The following is a 20,607-nucleotide window of genomic DNA, read 5'->3' as shown; positions in this document are numbered from 1 at the left end:
AATCACTGACTCATAATCAAAATCTGTAACGTAATGCAAGATGCTAAGCATATATATATATATGAAAGAGTAAAAGGCATAGAGCGAGAATATATATATATATATACACGTATATATGAGTGTATAGTGTAATATGTGTATAATATGTAATATATAATATGAGGATGGTAGGTGGGAAAAAAACTGCTAGTGATTTACAATAATTCTCCCTCTCTATAGCTCTCTTTCAATATGCATGTCCATACACGCGTATATGTATAGATTAGTATATGGTAAAGATAGACTGTGAATTATGGTTAGCCATACCACGTTGCTTCTCGATTGTGCTTGATAAAATATATATATTGAAATGTTTGTTTATTGTATGTCAAAGTGTTTGTTTATATGAAATATTTCAATATGCACTATTAAAAAAAAAATTGTTTAAATTCATTGTAAGTGTAACATATTTGTGAAGAATACTGGATAAAAATGTGAGTACATAAAAAATGTATTTCATGTTTCTATTTTATATTTTTTATTATAATGTGTGCACATGACACTTACATTCAAAAAGCATATATGGCATAATATTATGTAAGTATATAATTATATATGTGTGATGTGCGTGTATGTGTGTATACATGTAATACATTACACTTTAGTGGCGGTTTTTCCATTTCTCCTTCTTTCTTACACATTATTATAAATGGGTTAGTTCTCACAAAATACAACAGATGGCACTGATGTGTGACTGCGTACCTTAAAATAGATTAATTTTTTTAAAAATTGTTGGTTCCACCAGCTAATTTAGAGATAAAATAATTTTTAACAATTAAAAATTAGTTTGAACTGATAAAATATTTATTTTTAGCAGTAATAATTTATTTTAATTAAATAAATACCTACTTAATAATTTTTAACTCTATTAAAATAATCTCACATCAATCAATGCCATCTCTTTTAAGAGAATCAAGACCAGCACATGTATATTGTACATTCTGAAATTCAGCAGATTTAAACATTTCCTTTTATACTCTGCGTATTTTTAAATTTAACAAATTAATACATAATACAAATTTCCTTTGTATACATTTAATTCACGTAGAATTGCGCATGTAAAATATTATAATAGGTTACACTATATATTCTGACAGAGTTTTATAATAATTAAAAAAAATATTTTATTAGGATCAGTTATGGAGGAAAATGAAGATAGATGTTATTGTTCAATAAACAGCCTCAAAAGAGGTACTAATAATGAAAGCGAAGATGAAAATTTGACTTATAAAATATTCAAAAAAGGAAAACATGAAGAGAATTACAGTAATAATGAAGAAAATGATGAAAAATAGTGACAAAGTAATGGCTAAAAATAAACATTCAAAAGAATTAAGAAGATTGCGTAACCGGTGGTATAGAGAAAGGCATACAGAACATTCTCTCAAAAAAATTGAACATTCTAATGAATTCACAAGATTCTGTGTTCAGCAATATAGAGAAAGGCAAAAGAGCAATTCTTCACAATCAGAAATGTCTGATAAAAAAAAAAATTGAAAATTTCTAACGAAAAACAAAATAGAAAAGTCATTGCAAAAAAATTCACAGAGAATTAGAAATAAGCACAGGATAGAACAATTGTATACAATTCATACTTCACAAATTGCAGGGCCATCAACCGTAGATGTTCCTTTTATACCTGAAAATACTAATCAAGCTGAACGTTCACGAATTCCCAGAGATAAGCACAGGATTCAACAATTGCATACAATTCATACTTCACAAATTACAGGACCATCAACCGTAGATGCTCCATTTATTTTTGAAAATACTAATCAAGTTAAACGTTCATGAATTTCTGAAATGTCAAATAGTGATGACTTTTGCAAAATATTGACAATTTAGGTGAAAAAAATAATTTAGAAATTGAAGATAGTAATGATTCACAAATGGACTTCCACAAAACATAGATCTACCAATGCAAAATGAAGTTATTAATTGGCAATCGAATATTGTTGAGAGCATCACCAATGATATCCCAAATAACAATGAGAAATCACCACATAATACTCAGCATTGTAACAATACACATCCTTCCTTCCAAAACATAGTAGCAAGCATCTTTAGTTTCACAAGCAATTCGTTCAAAACAATTTTGATCATGTATGTGATATTTGCGATAGACTGGTTTAAAAATGAGGTTACATCGATTAATAATATTGAATTTATAAGAACACTGCTCACTAACATTGAAACACCAGAAATAAAGATATGCTCCACTTGTTTATCAATCAAAAAACAACATGTTCCACCATTATCTGCATATAATGGTTTCAAATACCCTCCTCCTATTCCTGAAAATTTGAAAAAATTTTCAGGAGATTAGAAGATTAAGATATGTTCACGGTCAATTTAGCATCTATGGGCAAATTATTAATGTTCCTATAGAAGAAAATTCAATGATTAATCATTTACCAAGAAATGTTGTAATGACTGTTCATATAAAAAGAAAAAAAATTCATAAATCAAGCTACGTATATGGGGATTGGTTAACAAAAAAGAACTCAAAGAATGGTTAAAATATTTAATAATAACTCCTCTTTATCAAGTTTACAACGTTACTATAATGAAAACTTTTCCGAAGAAAATCATCCAGCAATTAATGAAAATGATATTGTTGAAAATATTCCAATTGAAGAAAGTTTAATAGCATAACAACAAACATTAAACATTAATGTGGAATGATGAAATGCATTTACCAATAGCCCCTGCAGAAAATAATGTTCCAATTAGTATTTTATTTGATGAATATACAGAAGAATTATCATTTCCACAAATATACTTTGGACACTTCCACAATTTTCAGGAAGGCATTAATGCTACACCATTTATGATGGCAACAAGCAAATTGAGATGATTGGATAGAAGGATAGTTACTCCTCATCATCTGTTATATATGGCTATGAAATTATGAGAATCAGAGAACAGGATGCACTAATAATTGCATTTCAGCACGTTGGTAAAGATACTAAAATTACAAAAGAACACATTGAAAATAAAAATTACATTAAAAGTAATTTGGTTTTTTTGTGATCTATTGCAAATTCTACTTGGTATTGGTCTGAAAGAAAAAAGGACCTTTTTGCTATGATTAGGCAACTAGGAGCCTGCAGTTTTTTCACAATTATTGTTAATGAAATAGGATGGCCAAATTTACTTAAACTTTTATAAACGTTAAACAGTCAAGTCCTTTCAAAAAGTACAGAGTACTACACTATTTCAAAAGGATTGAATTTCAGCACAGAGAGGCAGTCCTCATGCTCACATTTTAGCATAGCTTGATAATGCTCCTAAAAATGCAATTAATGAGGACTACGACAAGACTATAGAACTTATAGATAGATACACTGATATCAGTTTCTGAATCTGAATCATCAGGTAATATTAAATTGCAAACCCATAAACATACGTTCACTTGTTATAAAAAAAATTACATCAAAAAAAGCTCAAAATTGTAGATTTGATGCTCCTTTTATGCCTTCAAAGAAAACAATTTTAACTTCAATGCAAAATACTGAGGTGGGTTTGCAAATTATAAAAAAAAATACACTCATCAGAAATAATTTGGAAAATATTGATTACATTGATATGAATGATTTTTATGCAAAAAATAATATACAATCGCATGAAGACGAGTATGTTAATATTATCCGTGCTGGCATTATTTGACAAAGAGTTTTTTTAAAACGTCAACCAAATAAAAGTGGCACAATCCATTTAATCCTTTTTTATTACATGTAGTAAAATCAAATACAGATTTTCAATTTGTTACAGATAAATACTGATGTGCAAGTTATGTTGTTGAATATGTGAATAATACCAATAGAGGCGTTAGTAATTTGAAGAGAAAATTATTGAAACAATGAATGAACATCCAGAATTTGATATTGTTGAAGTAACGAAGAACATAAGTGTTAATATTTTGAATCAGACAGAAATAACAAGTCAAGAAGCAGCATGGAACTTGTTAAGAGAGCCAATGTCAAAAACATCGACTGTCATTGTTTTTATTCCTGCAGTATGGCCCACTGAAAGACAGAGAATCAAGAAAACTATGAAAGAATTAAGTGATCTAGAAGATGATTGTACAGGTATATGGAAGGAAAACTGGTTTGACAAATGCGAAAAAAGACAGATTATTTGGAAGATACTTCTTTGGCGCAATTTGTATCAAAATACAGAAAAAATAGCATAGGAGAATATGTACTTCAGGATGAACCAAAGATTATATGTTATAGTAATTATGGCATGGCTACAGATTTTAATGAATATAGAAGAGAAATGGTCACTTTGCATGTTCCATTCAGCAATGAAGAGGCTGAAATTTTAACATATGAAATTTATTCAAATATATGATAATGAAGATATAATTCTGCAAAAAAGAAAAGAATTTGAATCAAACATAGATATTGAAAAAACTTTACAAATTTGCCGTGAATTATGTTGCAAAGAAACTCCATGTGATGAAGAGGAAATACAAAATGTCACAAACAGATTTCCAGAAATTAATCCTTTTGAACAGTTGTGCAATGATCCAAACTAAGATATATTTACAAAGAAATAAAAATAATATTCCAAAGAAATTATAAAGTTTTTTCATACAAATTAACTAATATACACAGAAGAAAGATCAAAATTACTTAATGAAAATTTCCACGAAATGCCTATTATTTTAAGTGGAAACTTCAATATTAATTTTGCTGAAGAATCATCACATCTACTAACAGACTTTTTAAAAGAAAAATTAAACTTAACATCAAACGATAAAAATATAATTACTATAAAATTTGGCACAACAATATTATTTCGAAAAAATGCCAAGTTATCCTTAGTACTTTGGAGAGATGCAAATGATGTCACTATGCTTACAACTCTGTATGATGCCTCAACCCAGACCGTGAGACAAACAAAGAAAAAAGGGGTCTTATAGAGAATGTAATAAAGCCAATTGTATGCAAATACAATCGGTCAATGGGTGTAGTAGATAAAGCAGACCACTATATATCATCCTGTGCGTTCAAATCTATAAAAGGAAGGTTTTGGTTGTTTGAATGTGGATTCATTTTAACTGTTTAACAAGGAAAAACCAAAAAATCAGGAAGATAGACACAGAAAATGTAAAAAGCAGTTAGTCAAGCAATTAGTACAAGTATGAAATTTCAATAAATGGCACAGATGGTCTAATTTTGTAAAGAGGAATGCTTAGATGGCAAACTGCATATCATGTACTCCGTTGAAGGTAGGAAAACCAAAGTCTGTGCTGTGCGTAGTGACCGAAGTGGAATAGAGACCCAAAAAAGAAGCAAGTTCTATCGCAAAACCTATGAATTCAAACCGAACCTTTGTGTTGGACTATGCTTCGAAAAATACCACAAAGAAAGATTTTAAAAACTAACTTTATTAAAAAATTTCAATTAAAAAAAAATCTGTCAGAACAGTACACTTTGGTATTTTTTCGTGAGTTATTATTGTTTATTATTATTATATAGTTGAAAAAGTGAACTGATTCCTTCTGCCTCGAAGGTATCAGGCACCGATTTACGTATGCTAATTAACAATGTTAAGAGTAATATTCATGCTATTGAAGCTATAAAGGAAGTTAAGGTGCCACTTCATGAACTATTGTTAAGTCAAATGTTATTGCATAAGATAGACATGTCTTCAAAAAGGGCATGGGAGCGTAAATGTTCTGGAACAAATATTCCGCCTTTGTCAGATCTGTTATAATTTTTAGAATATAGATGTCAGTCTTTAGTTACATTACAATGCCGTGAAGTCAAACAATTTATTCAAAATAATAAGCAACCTAGAAAATCCTATGTAACTACTCAGGTTACCTGCATTCTATGTTCTCAACCTCATTTTTTGTCAAAGTGTGCAAAATTTTTAAATTTTAATGTTCTCAAAGGGAGAATATAATTCGCAAAAATAATTTATGCTTTAACTGCTTACGCTCCAATCACTTTTCTAGTCAATGCAATTCTGCCCAAGGATGCCGCAAATGTGGTTTGCATCATAATACTCTACTTCATAAGGATAAGTTAGATTTAAATAAAACTCAGATCTCTAATATTTCATCCAATACTGTTGAAGAAAAATCAAACGCAAACTATTGTTCTTTTAAAGGGGCAAAGCGCAGACATTTTGCTGGCAACTGCCATTGTTCACGTTCCGTGATCGCATCGGCCAAATACATAAGTGTAGAGCATTACTTGACAGTGCATCACAATGCAATTTCATTTCAGAGTCGTTAGATCTTAAACTGAATTTGAAAGGGCATAAGAATAACGTACCCATACATGGTATAAATGACACTAAAACTCAAATGTCTCATTGCGTTGCCGTTAATATTATGAGCAACCACAGCTCTTACGATAGAACAATAAGCTGCTTAGTTGTACCAAAAATCAGTAGCAATAGCTCGAATGCTAAAATTGACCCTTTTTCTTGGGGTTTACATTCGAACATCATGTTGGCTGATCCAGCATTTAATATACCTGGTAGAATAGATCTATTAATTGGTGCTGAATTGTATTTTAGTTTATTGTTACCAGCAGACAAAATCACTAAACCTGGTCACCCTACTCTTGTTAATACTGAACTTGGCTGGATTTTGTCGGGACCCATTCTAAGATCTGATTATAATGCATCATCCAGCACACAACAAAATTTTCTTCTTATTGATGGTGGGTTAGATGACCAAATTCGACGCTTTTGGGAGTTGGAAGAGTTTCAGCTGCAAACAAATAACAATAACTTCTGCGAGGATCATTTTTGTCACAATACTACTAGAGATGATGAAGGACGCTTCATAGTTCGTCTTCTGTCAAAGGAAAACATACATGATCTTGGAGAAACACTGGATGGGGCCACAGCTAGATTTCTTCGCCTCGAAAAGCGCTTAAGTCAAGATGAAGGGCTGCGTGAGGAATACATCAGATTTTTTAAAGAATATGAGTCAATGGGACATATGGAGTTAGCTGATTCTCTTATGAGTTCTACTTTGGTTTACCACTTACCACACCATCCCGTATTCAAGGAAAGCTCGACAACAAAGGTCAGAGTTGTTTTTGATGCTTCATTTAAATCTTCTTCTGGATTATCGTTAAATGATACTCTCCACACTGGTCCAACTATTCAGCAGGATCTGTGTTCAATTATTCTCAGGTTTAGAACACACCAAGTATGTTTCACAGCAGACATTGAGAAGATGTATAGCCAAATAAGAGTAAATGATGCTGACTGTGAATTGCAGCGGATTCTTTGGCGTAGTCATCCAGAAGAACCAATCAAACAATACAAATTAAAAACTGACGTATGGTACTGCTCCGGCTTCATTTTTGGCAGTTAGAAGTGTACATCAATTAGTTAAGGAAGAAGGTCAAGAATTTCCCTTGGGATCACAAGCTCTAAAACGAGATATGTATGTGGATGATTGCTTAACAGGTGCTGCCACAATTGAAGATGCAAGTAAAATTCAAAATGAATTAATTGAATTACTCCATAGGGGAGGCTTCCACCTCAGAAAGTGGTGTTCCAACTCACCTAGTTTATTGCAAAACGTTCCACAGAGTGACAGGGAAACGCAGCTGCCTTTACAACTTGGTAATGAAGGAAACGTAAAAACACTAGGAATATTATGGCACCCAGCTACTGATAAATTTCAAATTTCCTTTAACATTGTTGCAAGAGAGAACTTCACAAAGAGAAACATTCTTTCCTCCATAGCAGCTATATTTGATCCTCTTGGTTTAATTTCACCAATAACAATTCTATGTAAAATCTTTATGCAATGACTTTGGCAGGAACAACTTCACTGGGACAAGGAGCTCCTGTGTGAAATCCAAGAGGAATGGAAATCATTGTTTTATAATTTATCAGTTATTACTAATTTACGTGTCGACAGGTTTGTAATCTCTAAAGGTTCTCCAAAGACAATATAATTGCACGGATTCTGCGATGCTTCTGAGAAGGCATATGGTGTCTGCATTTATTTACGTACCACTGATGTGGAAGGAATAATTACTGTTAAATTATTATGTTCAAGGTCCAGAGTAGTCCCTCTTAAAAGGGTTTCGTTGTCACGTTTGGAACTTTGTGGTGCTGTTGTTTTAACCCGTCTGTTTCGTAAGGTTCACTCAATCATCGATATTAACATCAATGAAGTACATTTTTGGTCAGACTCAACTATTGTTCTATCATGGATTTCAGCCCCTTTGTCGCGCTGGAAAACCTTTGTAGCTAATAGGGTGGCAGAAATTCAAGAAAATTCTGAAAACGCTACTTGGCATCACGTCTCATCTTCAGATAACCCGGCAGATTTGATAACTCGTGGTGTATTTTCTACTCAACTTAAAGACAACAACCTCTGGTGAAACGGCCCAGACTGGTTTTACGTCAAAACTCTTCCTATTACTCGAGAATGTTCTAAAGATTTGTCAAGGGATTTTCCTGAACAACGCAAAACTGTGTCGTTACTGGTAACTCAGGAAAATGATTGGAACATTGTGGATAGATTTTCTTCTTTAACCAAATTATTACGAGTGATGGCTTATGTCCACAGATTTATAAAATCTTGTCGTGGCAAAATCAAGATCAGTCGTCCATTATCGGCTGCAGAACTCAACCATACCTTAAGTACAGTTATAAAATACGTTCAACATTTGCATTTTGGTAAGGAATACCAGTCATTAATTGCAAAAAATGAAATAAACTCAAATATTTTAACCCTTTTCTAGATTCTGATGGAATTATTCGACTAGGTGGGCGATTAAAAAATTCTACTATATCATTTAATACAAAATTTCCAATTGTGTTGCCTAATAACAACAAACTTGCTGAACTTATAGCTGTTAATGAGCATATAAGGAATCTTCATGTTGGACAACAGGGACTATTGGCTGCTACTCTGCAAAAATTTTGGCCCCTTCACGGACGAAGTTTAGTGAGGAACGTGGTTCATAAGTGCATTCAATGCTTTAAGGTGAATCCAACAATTTCAAGTCAGCAAATGGGAATTCTACCAAAGGAAAGAATTCAGCCATCTGGACCATTTTTGATTGTCGGAATAGATTATTGTGGACCATTTTACATCAGCCAAGGTCGCAAACGAGTCTTGTTAAAAACATATGTATGTGTCTTCGTATGTTTTTCTACTAAGGTAGTTAACTTGGAGGTTGTCAATGATTTAACGACTGAAGCATTTATTGGCGCCTTGAAGAGATTTATCGCTCGTTGTGGAAGGTGCCAGCAGATATATTCAGACAATGATAGCAATTTTATTGGTGCAAGGCGTCAATTAAAGGTTCAGATCAAAGGAGCATCTAGACAAGGTTAATGACTTCTTATTAAAGGATAGTATTTCTTGGTCATTTATACCTCCACGATCACCCCATATGGGAGGTTTATGGGAAGCGGCAGTAAAATCCTTAAAATTTCACTTTAAACGAATTGTTGGTTTGGCTAATTTAACTTATGAGGAAATGATTACAATAACCACACAAATTGAAGCGTGTCTCAATTCCCGTCCTTTATTGCCTTTAAGTGATGACCCTAATGACTTATCCTATCTCTCTCCTTCTCATTTCCTTATTGGTGATTCTCTTACTGCAATACCTGAGCCTGATATTGCAGAAGCGAAACTAAATTCATTATCTCGATGGCAACGAATGCAGCAACTGCAGCAGCACTTCTGGTGAAGAGGTCCAAGGAGTATCTCTTAATCACCTTCAAATTCGAACCAAGTGGATGAACACTCAATCCAACTTTCTGCCTGGTATGATGGTTGTTATCAAGGGCGATGATATTCCACCGCTAATGTGGAAGTTAGGAAGAATCCTGCATATCAACAAGGGTGATGAAAATTTGGTGAGAGTAATGACTGTAAGGACAGCAACTGGTGAACTGAAAAGGAATATTAATAAAATTTGTATTTTGTCTATTTCAGACAATCACTAAGGAGGACATTATAATTTATTATTTTTCTATTGACAAATATTTTCATGTTGAATTACTTACGTAGTTAATATTTATGTTTGTAAATCTTTGTATCTTTTTTTTTTTTAATAAATATCTGTAGGAGATATTTAGGTGGGGAGTATGTTCAGCGTGTTTCTACCGAACATATGGTTTGCGTAGTGCTGGTTAGTTAGTACTACTCTCTGTTGCGGGATATGCTCGCATCAGTCCGCTACTCGAACGATAGGCGTTCGGATTTATGTAGCTGTGTATTAGCAATGTAATAAGTTTTGTATTATTTATTAAGATTTCATGTGTTTATGGTAATAAGAAGAACTTTAATTTAAAAACAAAAGAAAATCATCTTTTGAATTGTTGTATTGTTTTCTTTAAAGATATTAAAACCATGTTTCATTAGTTCACCTCAATCTAACGTATAAGACACAACAAAATGTAAACTCTTTCTCTATAATTGCTTGTCAAAAATTTAATATGTTTCAATTAATCCATCTAATATCTTATGTTATGTTTTAATATGTGAATCTAAGGTAATATAAAAATTCTTTAAATATTATGTTTTGATTTTCTTCTTATAATCTTATGCTTCATAAATCAAGAGAATTCATGTTGACATTTAAAATTCACGATTGTAAGATTACAGTTCTGCATAAGTTAACATTAAGGTATTAATGGTTTTCAATGAACAACAATAATAAGATTTTGGGCAATTCCGCACATTATTTATTATCCACCCGACGGATGAATTCACTCTTGGAAATACAGTCCACTAAATGAATATTTTTAGGTATTAGAACCAACACTTGCTGCCCGAATATTTAGGAATGAAAGGAATATCCCTGCCAATAACTGGTTTTCCCGCTACGATTTAGTAAAGTACTTAGCAGAAAAGAAGATTTCATTTGTGGAAACTATGAAAAATACATAAAAAAGAATTCCAACAGAATTCAAAAATTTTTAAAACTGAAATTCTTATTCTAGCATTTTTGGTTTTCAAGAACACGTTACTCTTGCTTCTTATGTGCCCCGATAAAGTAGAAACGTGATACCATATCAAGTTTACGTGATGATGCCCAAATCGATATGGAAATGATGGAAAAACTCAAACCCGAAATTTTAAGTTTTTATAACTTGACCGAAGGTCAAGAAGACACTGTAGACAAATTATGTTCAACATACAATTTGGCAAGATACACTAAAAGTTGGTCTATGGTTGTTTTTTTTCTTGATGTTGAATTAACATTGCAGGAATTAATACTCAAATCCTTCACATGAGCAATGAGAATGAAGCCAATAAGAGGAGAAAGTTTTCAAGATTATTAGCTAATAGACTTTTTAAGGAATATGTTCAGCGGCTTAAAAACTTATCTTTGGACTTATAACAAATCGGTGCAAAAAGCAAAGCAGAGTTTCAGAAAGAAGATGAGGGTGAAAATGTTGCAGCTCCGTCTATGAGCAAAAGGTGCAAACTTTGTCAAAAATAAAAAATATCAAGACTTACACAAAGCTGTAGCTTTCTTTGCACCACTCTAATATCTGGACCACATACTAAAAAAATGTGCACTGTTTGCGTTAAAGCAGTAACAGCCGACAGTCATCCGGAAAATACTTAAAACTAATTCTTTCTTAACTTATAGTATTCATTTTTTTTTTACAATTAAATAGTTCGTATTACTAGAGTTTTAACACATATATGTGTTTCCTGTGATCATTAGTGTTAGTGTTCATTGTTCCTCAAGAAATCATTGTATCTGAATAATGTGATAACTGACAATATTATTCCTAAAAATATTGTGATATTTTTAATATTATATAGTTTTACATACGTCTATTATTAAATTCATTTCTTACAACCTAATTCTTAACTTTAACTTAATATAGTTTCTTTGTTTTTAAATATTTTAGTAGAAAATTTGATATAGAGTTTATCAGAAATTAATTTTATTTGAATTTTTCTTTATTTTTATTATTAACAACACTTTCTTTTACTGAAATAAATGTTTATCTCATTATCCTTCATTATTAATAACATATCAATAATAAATGAACAAAAAAATGCGACTTTCTAATTGTGGTATCATTCTTTCAGACTTTAGGAGGCGTGCCTGTTGCTGGGTTAATCTTGAGATTACACCTTTTATGAAACTCTTATAAAATAAGAATACTCCACTGAGAAATTGAGTGTTTGGAATTAACCATTTTTGGTACCATAACCAAGAAATGTATATAGAATAAAATAAAGTAGAATTTCATAATGACAGGTGTATAACATCACTACAAACTTTATGTAATGAAAATATTTATTTTATTCAGATCATCCTGAACAGGATAATCTTTACTACCAGACATCAAGGAATTTAACAAAGAATGTTTGCTTTCATGGAGGCAGGGCTATTTGTAATGTTATGGCAAAACATTATAAGTAAATAACTATAGAAGAATTTTTCCCAATTTAGGAAATAAAAATATGAATTTTTTTTATTAATTAATGTGTAGAAAACATGCTGTTCCCAAATGACACCCAATCAGTACACACTATTATATATATTAGTTCAATAAGTTAGTAGAATAAATTCAATGAAATGGCTGGTACATGATTTTGCTTTGCTTAAGTTTTTGTTTTTATTTTAAAAGTTTTAATTTTTAATTATTTAATTTTTATCTTTGTTTTTAATTATATTTTTATATTTTTACATTTTAATTTTAACTTAAAATTAGTCTTTATAATTTTAAACAATTTTTTATATTTTATGTTTTTTATTTCTTGTTTTGATTATAATTAAAAAAATTTAATTTAAACATTTTTAATACAATTTAATTGGTATAAAAATATTTTTTAACATAAAATTATAAGTGAATAAGTGGTATATTATCATGGATTGCAAGTTTATGATGTTTTTTGTAATATATATATAAATGAATGCAGCTGATGATGCGAATTAAGTTCATGAAATCACTTCTGTTTGTGTAATGAAATAAGATAAGTCATCCTATTTCAATTATTCTGTACTTAGGGTTGATCTATTAAATATAAATTAATTTGTGTTGGTACAGACGAGTATGGTTATTAAAAGAATTGCTTTTAATAAAATAAATATATATATGATTTTAAGTAAAAATATCTAGAATTCCAATAAAACTACATATTGATAAATATCAAGTAAATTTGTTAATTTTCACAACTATTTTTGCATGTTATATTTTTAATTGACATGTACATAATATATAAGTAAATAATAAACATGAATGATATGGGTCAGGTCATGTTTACACATTGATATAAAATTAATATTTTCTACTTTTTAATTTATTACAATTTCAAAGGTAGGCTGAATGAATGGTACGTAGGAAACTAAGTATGCCAGTACTAGTAGCACAAGTTTTAAAAAATGTACATTTTTCAAAATATTTAAGTCATTGAAATACCAAAAAAGTAATGCATTCAAAAACGATCAGTTAGCAGAGATAACTTACTGTTTCTATACTCAGTAATCAATGGGTAAATCACATTTATTCTAAACATAAATATATTTATCTGCTACATTATAACAAATAAAAAATAAAACAATGTTATAACCACTAATTATTGACAAATTATAGGGCACAAAATGTGTAAAAAAGAAATGCAACAATATACTGTTAAAAAAGACTTAATGACTTGTTATATAATATTAAAGTAATGTTAAAAAAAGAAGAGAATAACAATATTAACGAGAAGTTATATTTTAGAATAATCTAGTTACCAAAAAAATCAAATATTAAATATCAGAAAAAAAAAGTAATTTGGTATGAATGATCTAAAAGTATCGTAAAATAAGTTACATCATTCATTCAAATTGTATTGCAACAGTGCTGTACTTCATAGTTAATGGAAATTATAGAGTTTTATCACTTAAAAAAACAAATACAGAGTGAAATCAATACTCTATCAAAACTCTTTGATGCATTATCTACTATCATAAATGTACATATATACCACAATTTCATGTGGTGTATACGTAACTAATTTCTTAGTTACTACTACATTACTAACATGTTTCAGCAAATACTATAAATCATAATAAATCACAGATTCTGAATATAATTTCATTAAAGTGACAACACTAGTTTCACTTAAAAATATTTTTGGGGTCAGGCTGACCAGACCTGATATCAGTGATTTTCATAGTACTAAGAGTAAAAATAAAAAAAAATTAATGTAGGTATTCAAATCTAATTAAAAAACAATGAAATATTTATGTGGTTAAAATTCTGATTTTATTACTGAGCACTGTTATTAGAAAAAAAAATTACAACAGCTGCAACAATCTTCCTATGGCCATCTCAAGTTGAGGCAGCCTTATCTATCCATCTAAATGTTACAAATATTGCTTGCTCCAGTTAAAATAAGAAAACTATTTATGTTTCTAAAAAAAAGGACAATCATAAATTAGACAAATGTAACAGAATTTGTTCTATGCCAATCAGCCATTTTTTATCCTTTAGCAATTATTTAATTTTATAACAAAGTTTACAATTTGATCTAGATCATTAAATTTTTTCTTTCTACATTATATTATTATTGTTAAATAAAAGTTGGGAGATTGAGATGGGATGAACACAATATTGTTAATTAAAATGGTACATATTATTTTTATATTTTTAGTAGAGCAAGCAGCAACCTCTATCCTTAATCTTAATGGATTGCCTCTATCCTTAATCTTAGCTTCTAAGCTAAAACCATCTATGTAAACCATCTATGGTTTACAGCAACTGCTTTTCTAAAAATTATTTGGAAGCTATTTTCTATGATCCATGCTAACTGACTAAACTGCTCCTTTAAAAGTTAGCTATGACAGAACTAAGTTTTAAATTTCAATGTCAAAACCTCTATGAGGAGTACCTTATCTCTTTCCTGAATTTGAGGAAATTCATTCTAGTAATGAAACCCAATTTTATGATAACTTATAGAGCTACAAATATAAATATTATATTTTAACGTATAAATATACTTGAAGTGGTAAATTAATAAAAAAGAAATATACAAATTCTTTAATAACATATTTTTTTGCTTTGCAAATATGTTATAGTAAACTGAATTAAGCAAATCAAAACCAGAGGACACCTTAATCAAAGAGTGCAGAACATATAAATTTATGAACAAACGCAACTGTACTATATTACTTATTTTAAAGATAAAAAAGACAATCTTAACAAAATTATACATGGTATAACTAAAAATAAAATATATTTACTAAGAGAAAGACAGACGAAACATACCAATAATTCACTACTTTCAATGATCTAAAATCCCAGAAAGAACTTGTGAATATTCAATTCAATTTGAATGAATCTACATAAAACTATATATATATATATATATATATATATATATATATATAAAAGAAAACTAATAATAAAAGGAACCACTGTTTTCTTTTTGCTAACCTTATTCAGAAGACGCCTGATCAGAGAACACTAAACGTTACTTGAGAAATAAATCACAATAAAAATATCAAGGATTAAATTTAAAGAAAGTTTATTGTCTTAGATGACATTAAATGTCCATATAGACAATAGGTTTTGTGTGTAATATATCTTGTAATACACAAGCATCATAGGATAACATCAAGCACACTATCTGGTGTACAAATATTTATCTATAACATACAATATAGTAACAAAAATTAAAATGTAAGCAATAACAAACTAAATAAATTTATTTCATCCATTAGTTATGCCACAGATTAAAGTTATATAAATCATTATTCATTTATTACTGTATTTTTTTTTTAACAATGGCCTATCATACTATCAAGGAACAATTTTTTTTATATAATTCAAAAGTTAATGTAATTTAAAAGTTAATGTAATTAAAGTTAAATAATAATTATTTATAATGAAAAAGTAAATAAATATTACAGTTTACATTACCCAATTAAGACTAAGTGGCTGGTACACTGCTGTAGTGGAAGGTGTACTTATGTAGTGTGTCATGTATTATCATGTACAAACAATAGTTTTATCACGACAATATAAATCACGCTGACTGTGTGGTGGGTTCTTCAAGGTAAAGGACACAATGGGCACAACCCACAGGAAACTCGAGGGCCAGTTGCGGACGCCATGCCCATTCCAGCAGAGTAACCTGCTCCGGACGTCATAAATCAGGAAATCTGTAAAGTTAAACATAAACATATAAATATATTTATATATATCAAAACAATTCTATATATAAAATCATGTACAACACAAAAATAAGGAAACAGCACATTTCTAAGAACAAAACTTTTAAATATTTCAGTAATGTAAACTTAACTACCTCTACTTGTTCAGAAACCTACAACAATAATTTTATCTAATATGGCTGTGTTGCACGACTATTTCAAGTTATTAACTACAGAAAGTAGAAGGAAGTTATTCAATTAGTGAGTGTTGTTAGATAATCTAAATAGCCTTGACTGATATTGCTGATTTAAACAAAAATTAAAATCATTTTCATAATGTAAAAATTTAAGTTAATAAATTTAAAAAAATTATTTATTATACAGAAATTAAATAACTGTCCTGCTCACATGCAAGTTTCTCCATCAACTTTCATTAAAAAGTAAATATACTTTCCTTAGGATCTGTACGCTTTATAAAAACACCTCAGGGAACTTTATTTGATATTCAAGCCTAAATATAATAGAGAAATTTCAAAGAAGGTTTTTAACCATAAAATATCGATTATCCAATCATTTGTATAAATAATTTTATTTTTGTACAGAACTAAAGATAAATTTAACAATTCCAATGACAAAGTTTACTGGATAATTTGATGTGGTTTAACAAAATAAATAGGCAAGTGTAAAAATGTTTTATACAGGAACTCAAAAAGAAAACAACTACTTTCAGCACAGAAAATATATGCACTCAAGTTTGAAGACTTATAAAAAAAAATTATTTACCCATCAGATTTCAAAATAAGTCATATCAAAATTTACATAATTTTAGTCTGCATTTGGTGGTAAGTTTAAAAATCACCATGATGACATGACAATGGAAAAGACACGATTTTTTGAGTCATCTGTCATATAGCTTGACTTTGATTAATTTCCATTAAACAACTAAACACAAATCCTTCTCAAATCTTTGTATAAAATAGCCCACTCTATTAACTTTTACCTCCTACATTTCTGATCGCTTAGCCAAAATATGTCTCATAAAAATTAAAATGGAACATCACCAATGCAAATTAATATTATGTATATTTTGATGTGCTTGTTTTGAAATGAGGATAGTTAGTTTTTTATAATGCTTCATATTCTAGTGCATATAATTTTTTCAATAACAGTAGAATGCATTTTTGCTACAATTAGTCAAGATTTATATTTGAAGGTGGATATAAAATAATATAAAAAAAGAAGCTATTGTAAATGAAAATGTTAGTAATGCGTGTTTTGTTATAGCTGTTTTGTATATAGATGGGCTAAATTTTCTATACCACAAAATACCAACAAACTGGTCACAGACAAACCACATCAATTACAATCTAATTTATAAATGTACTTATGAACACAAACAAGTAATCAAGAATAATAGAAATGCTATTGTATCACACAACATACTGTGTATACCTAGGATAATAAACTGTACAAAGGCTGTTTGTCAAACCAAACATTAAAAAAAAAAGTAATTGTTTAGTGACATATATGTTATTCTGACTTATCTCTTTCAAGACCACTCAGCAATGTTAACACTACGCTCAGTGATTTCTCCACTTTTGGTAAGTTTCCAGGAATTTATTTGCATTTAAATATATAAGTTCATTATTAAATTTTCCCTAATTTTTTCCAGTGTTTGAAAATAATAGCTTCTTTGCCTGATTTTATTTTTTTAAAAAAGAGTTGTTATTTGTTCTACCAAAAATTCATAAACAAGTAGTGATCCATATGTATGTGCATCGTTGCAGTGCACACTGCAAAGCTCTTTTTCACTTTCTCTTTTAACTAAAGCATTAAGATCATATATAAAGTATGATTAAATGACCTTGGAGGGCAAACTTAAAAAAACCTTTTAGTAGCAATGATTTTCTGACCAACTGCACTATGGTAACATGCTTTGGTTTCCATGTCATAACTGCATAATGTGATTTATATACCATAGACAATAATGAAATTTATAAAATATTTCATCATCACTTGTCTGATCCAAAAGCTCTCTAAATCTGTAACATATTTCTCTTTTAGTTCTGGAGCCCAAAGTTGTATGTAACAAAGTGTTAAGTACAGTTTTTTCAGTAAATATCCAGTAAAACAAATTTTCACAATTTCTCACTTTTAGTCAGTCAAATGATCGGTTTCCTTGATAACAGCATCTATTTTCTCAACAAATCATCCTTGTTTGACATAATGGTTATTCAGACTTTTGTTTGTTGTTCCGTTTAATTATAAATGATTTAATCAAGTACAAGATCTGTTCAGAAAATAACCGAACATTTTTAATTACGCGCCAATGGAGATATTTTAGGATGTGTGGTTGGCAGCATTGTGTCCTCCTCTGTAACCGTATGTTCTTGGATTGTTGATATCTCATTTAGTTTCATATTATTGTTATTTGAGTACAATGTATTTAATTGTTTGTAGTGATTTTTATAATGTGCGATTTTCAGGAGCAACAAGCTTACAGAGATAATGCTCTGGGTCATATGCAATGTTGAAGTGATGAAATGATGTCATGCCATGACATTTTGACTGAAAAATTAAACATGCATCAAATTGCAGAGCAAAGTTTGTTCCTCGTTTGATGATCGAACAGCAGAAAGAACATCGAATGAACGTTTGTCAGTGACTTTTTGAAAACTCTGATTACAATGAAACATTCATGTAAAGTATCATCATAACAGGAGACGAAAGCTGGGTTGGGTTTACGGCTACGACATTTGAGACAAAAGTTCAATCATCAAAAAATCGCACATTACGAAATTGTGACTAACACAAACATGTTGCACTCAAATAACAATAACACAAAAACTAAACGAGATATCAACAATCTAAGAACATATGGTTACAGGGGAGGTTATGCAGAACACAATTCTGCCAACTGCATTTTTGTTGATGCATAATTAAAAATATTCGGTTATTTTCTGAACAGACCTTGTATAACGTATGTTGTAACCATTGCATAAGTCTCAACAAAAGTCTTTGCCAATTTAAAGCAATATTATTAACGCTATTAAAAATCAATAACACCCTTTATACTTTTTTTGTCCAAGTAAGTGACCATTAATTAACACTTCATTCAAACCCTTACAAAACATAATACATAAGTTTCAGAAGAGCCCAAATAACAAAACCATAAAGCTATGACAACATGCCCTAACATTTTGGTTCTCGTTTTAAAATTCAGTTTCTTTACTGACAACTCCCTCAAAATGGAATTTCAAGTTTTAAAAATTATGTCTTCTGTTAGAAAACTGATAATGAGATAATGTCTAACAAATACATATAATATAAAAAGTCATATATAATATAAAGTATGTTTTATATTTAAAATAACACGTAGTAGCATTACCAATTAATTAGTAATACATACAGTATGAGTAGAGTAAGAAATCTGCAGTCTTGCATAAATGAACTAAAAAATTTGTAATTAGACTAATATTAAAACAGAAACAAATCCAACTACTGAATACAAAACAAAATATAAGTAAAAAAATAATTATAAAATGATTCATTACAAAATCGACATTCTCTAAAAATATTTATAATAAGCCAGACTTCTAATTTAAAATAGTACAATAATATACATTAATTTATTAGCAAAACAAATAAATATTATAATCTATATTTTAACAAGGAAATGTAGCAATACTTTAGATCAGTGCTGTCCAATCCAAGGCCTGCGGACACCATGGTATCCTTTATTTCACCTTTTGGCGTCCACATGTATTTACCAATTTTTAATACTAATTCACATTTCAAGTAACATAATATTTTACATCTATAATAAGGAATTTACATAAAAAGGATATAAGAAATACATTTTAGCCGTTATATTTTCCAGTAGTTCAACAGAAGTAATTCTGCCGGCCTTTGTAACACGTGTTCATTTCTTTGACACTGTTGTCAATAAATTCATTTCCTTTGTAGTGGTATAAGTAGGTGTAAGACCTTTCTAGCAGCAGGTGGTCTAACTGGACAGAACAAACTACCTAATTATAACTCATTTGGTGGTCTGCTCTCTACTCAAGCTACTAGCATTCTTTGTAATAAATTTCAAACTAACATTCTTTTCTGTTTTAACATCGATTTTAATAAATTTTAACCTGATCTTCCTAAAATAGAAACAGATGTCTCTCATGAGAGAGTTTTTTAATTAATTAGCATGTGGGTGTGGCCAATGAATTTTCTTTATTTAGAAAAACCAATGAGCTTCTAACTTTCAACATAATTAAGTCTTCAGCCAATAAGGAGATGAAATGAAGACACACATTTTAACAATTCTGACTCTTTGAGTGCCATCCAATTCTTATATTTCAACTTCAGAATAACTTTGTAAATGAGAAGTGAAGTAGGCCTACATTCTGCTGGTACAATTTATTACGTTGTCTTGTGTTATGATATGTTATAC

At 29.8% G+C, this 20,607-nt stretch overlaps 1 protein-coding gene across 2 annotated transcripts in view; it reads right to left on the bottom strand.

Moving 5' to 3' along the window:
• Window positions 1–20,607, bottom strand: part of LOC142329122 (ankyrin repeat domain-containing protein 13C-A) — a 77,084-nt gene that overhangs the window by 18,254 nt on the left and 38,223 nt on the right. Inside the window, exon 11 of one of the 2 annotated variants that reach the window (XR_012757423.1) lies at window positions 15,928–16,169. Coding sequence is in view for 1 of the 2 variants with exons in the window: in XM_075373458.1 (XP_075229573.1) it covers window positions 16,154–16,169 (16 nt within the window). In the remaining variant the exon portion in view is untranslated. Of the gene's footprint in view, window positions 1–15,702; window positions 16,170–20,607 lie in introns of those variants that run through there. The other variant, XM_075373458.1, reaches the window with a different exon arrangement.

Source organism: Lycorma delicatula, chromosome 8 (assembly GCF_047948215.1).
Source record: "Lycorma delicatula isolate Av1 chromosome 8, ASM4794821v1, whole genome shotgun sequence".
Taxonomy (NCBI): domain Eukaryota; kingdom Metazoa; phylum Arthropoda; class Insecta; order Hemiptera; family Fulgoridae; genus Lycorma; species Lycorma delicatula.
Note: the sequence above shows the minus strand (reverse complement) of the source record. Positions and strands in the feature narration are given on the sequence as shown.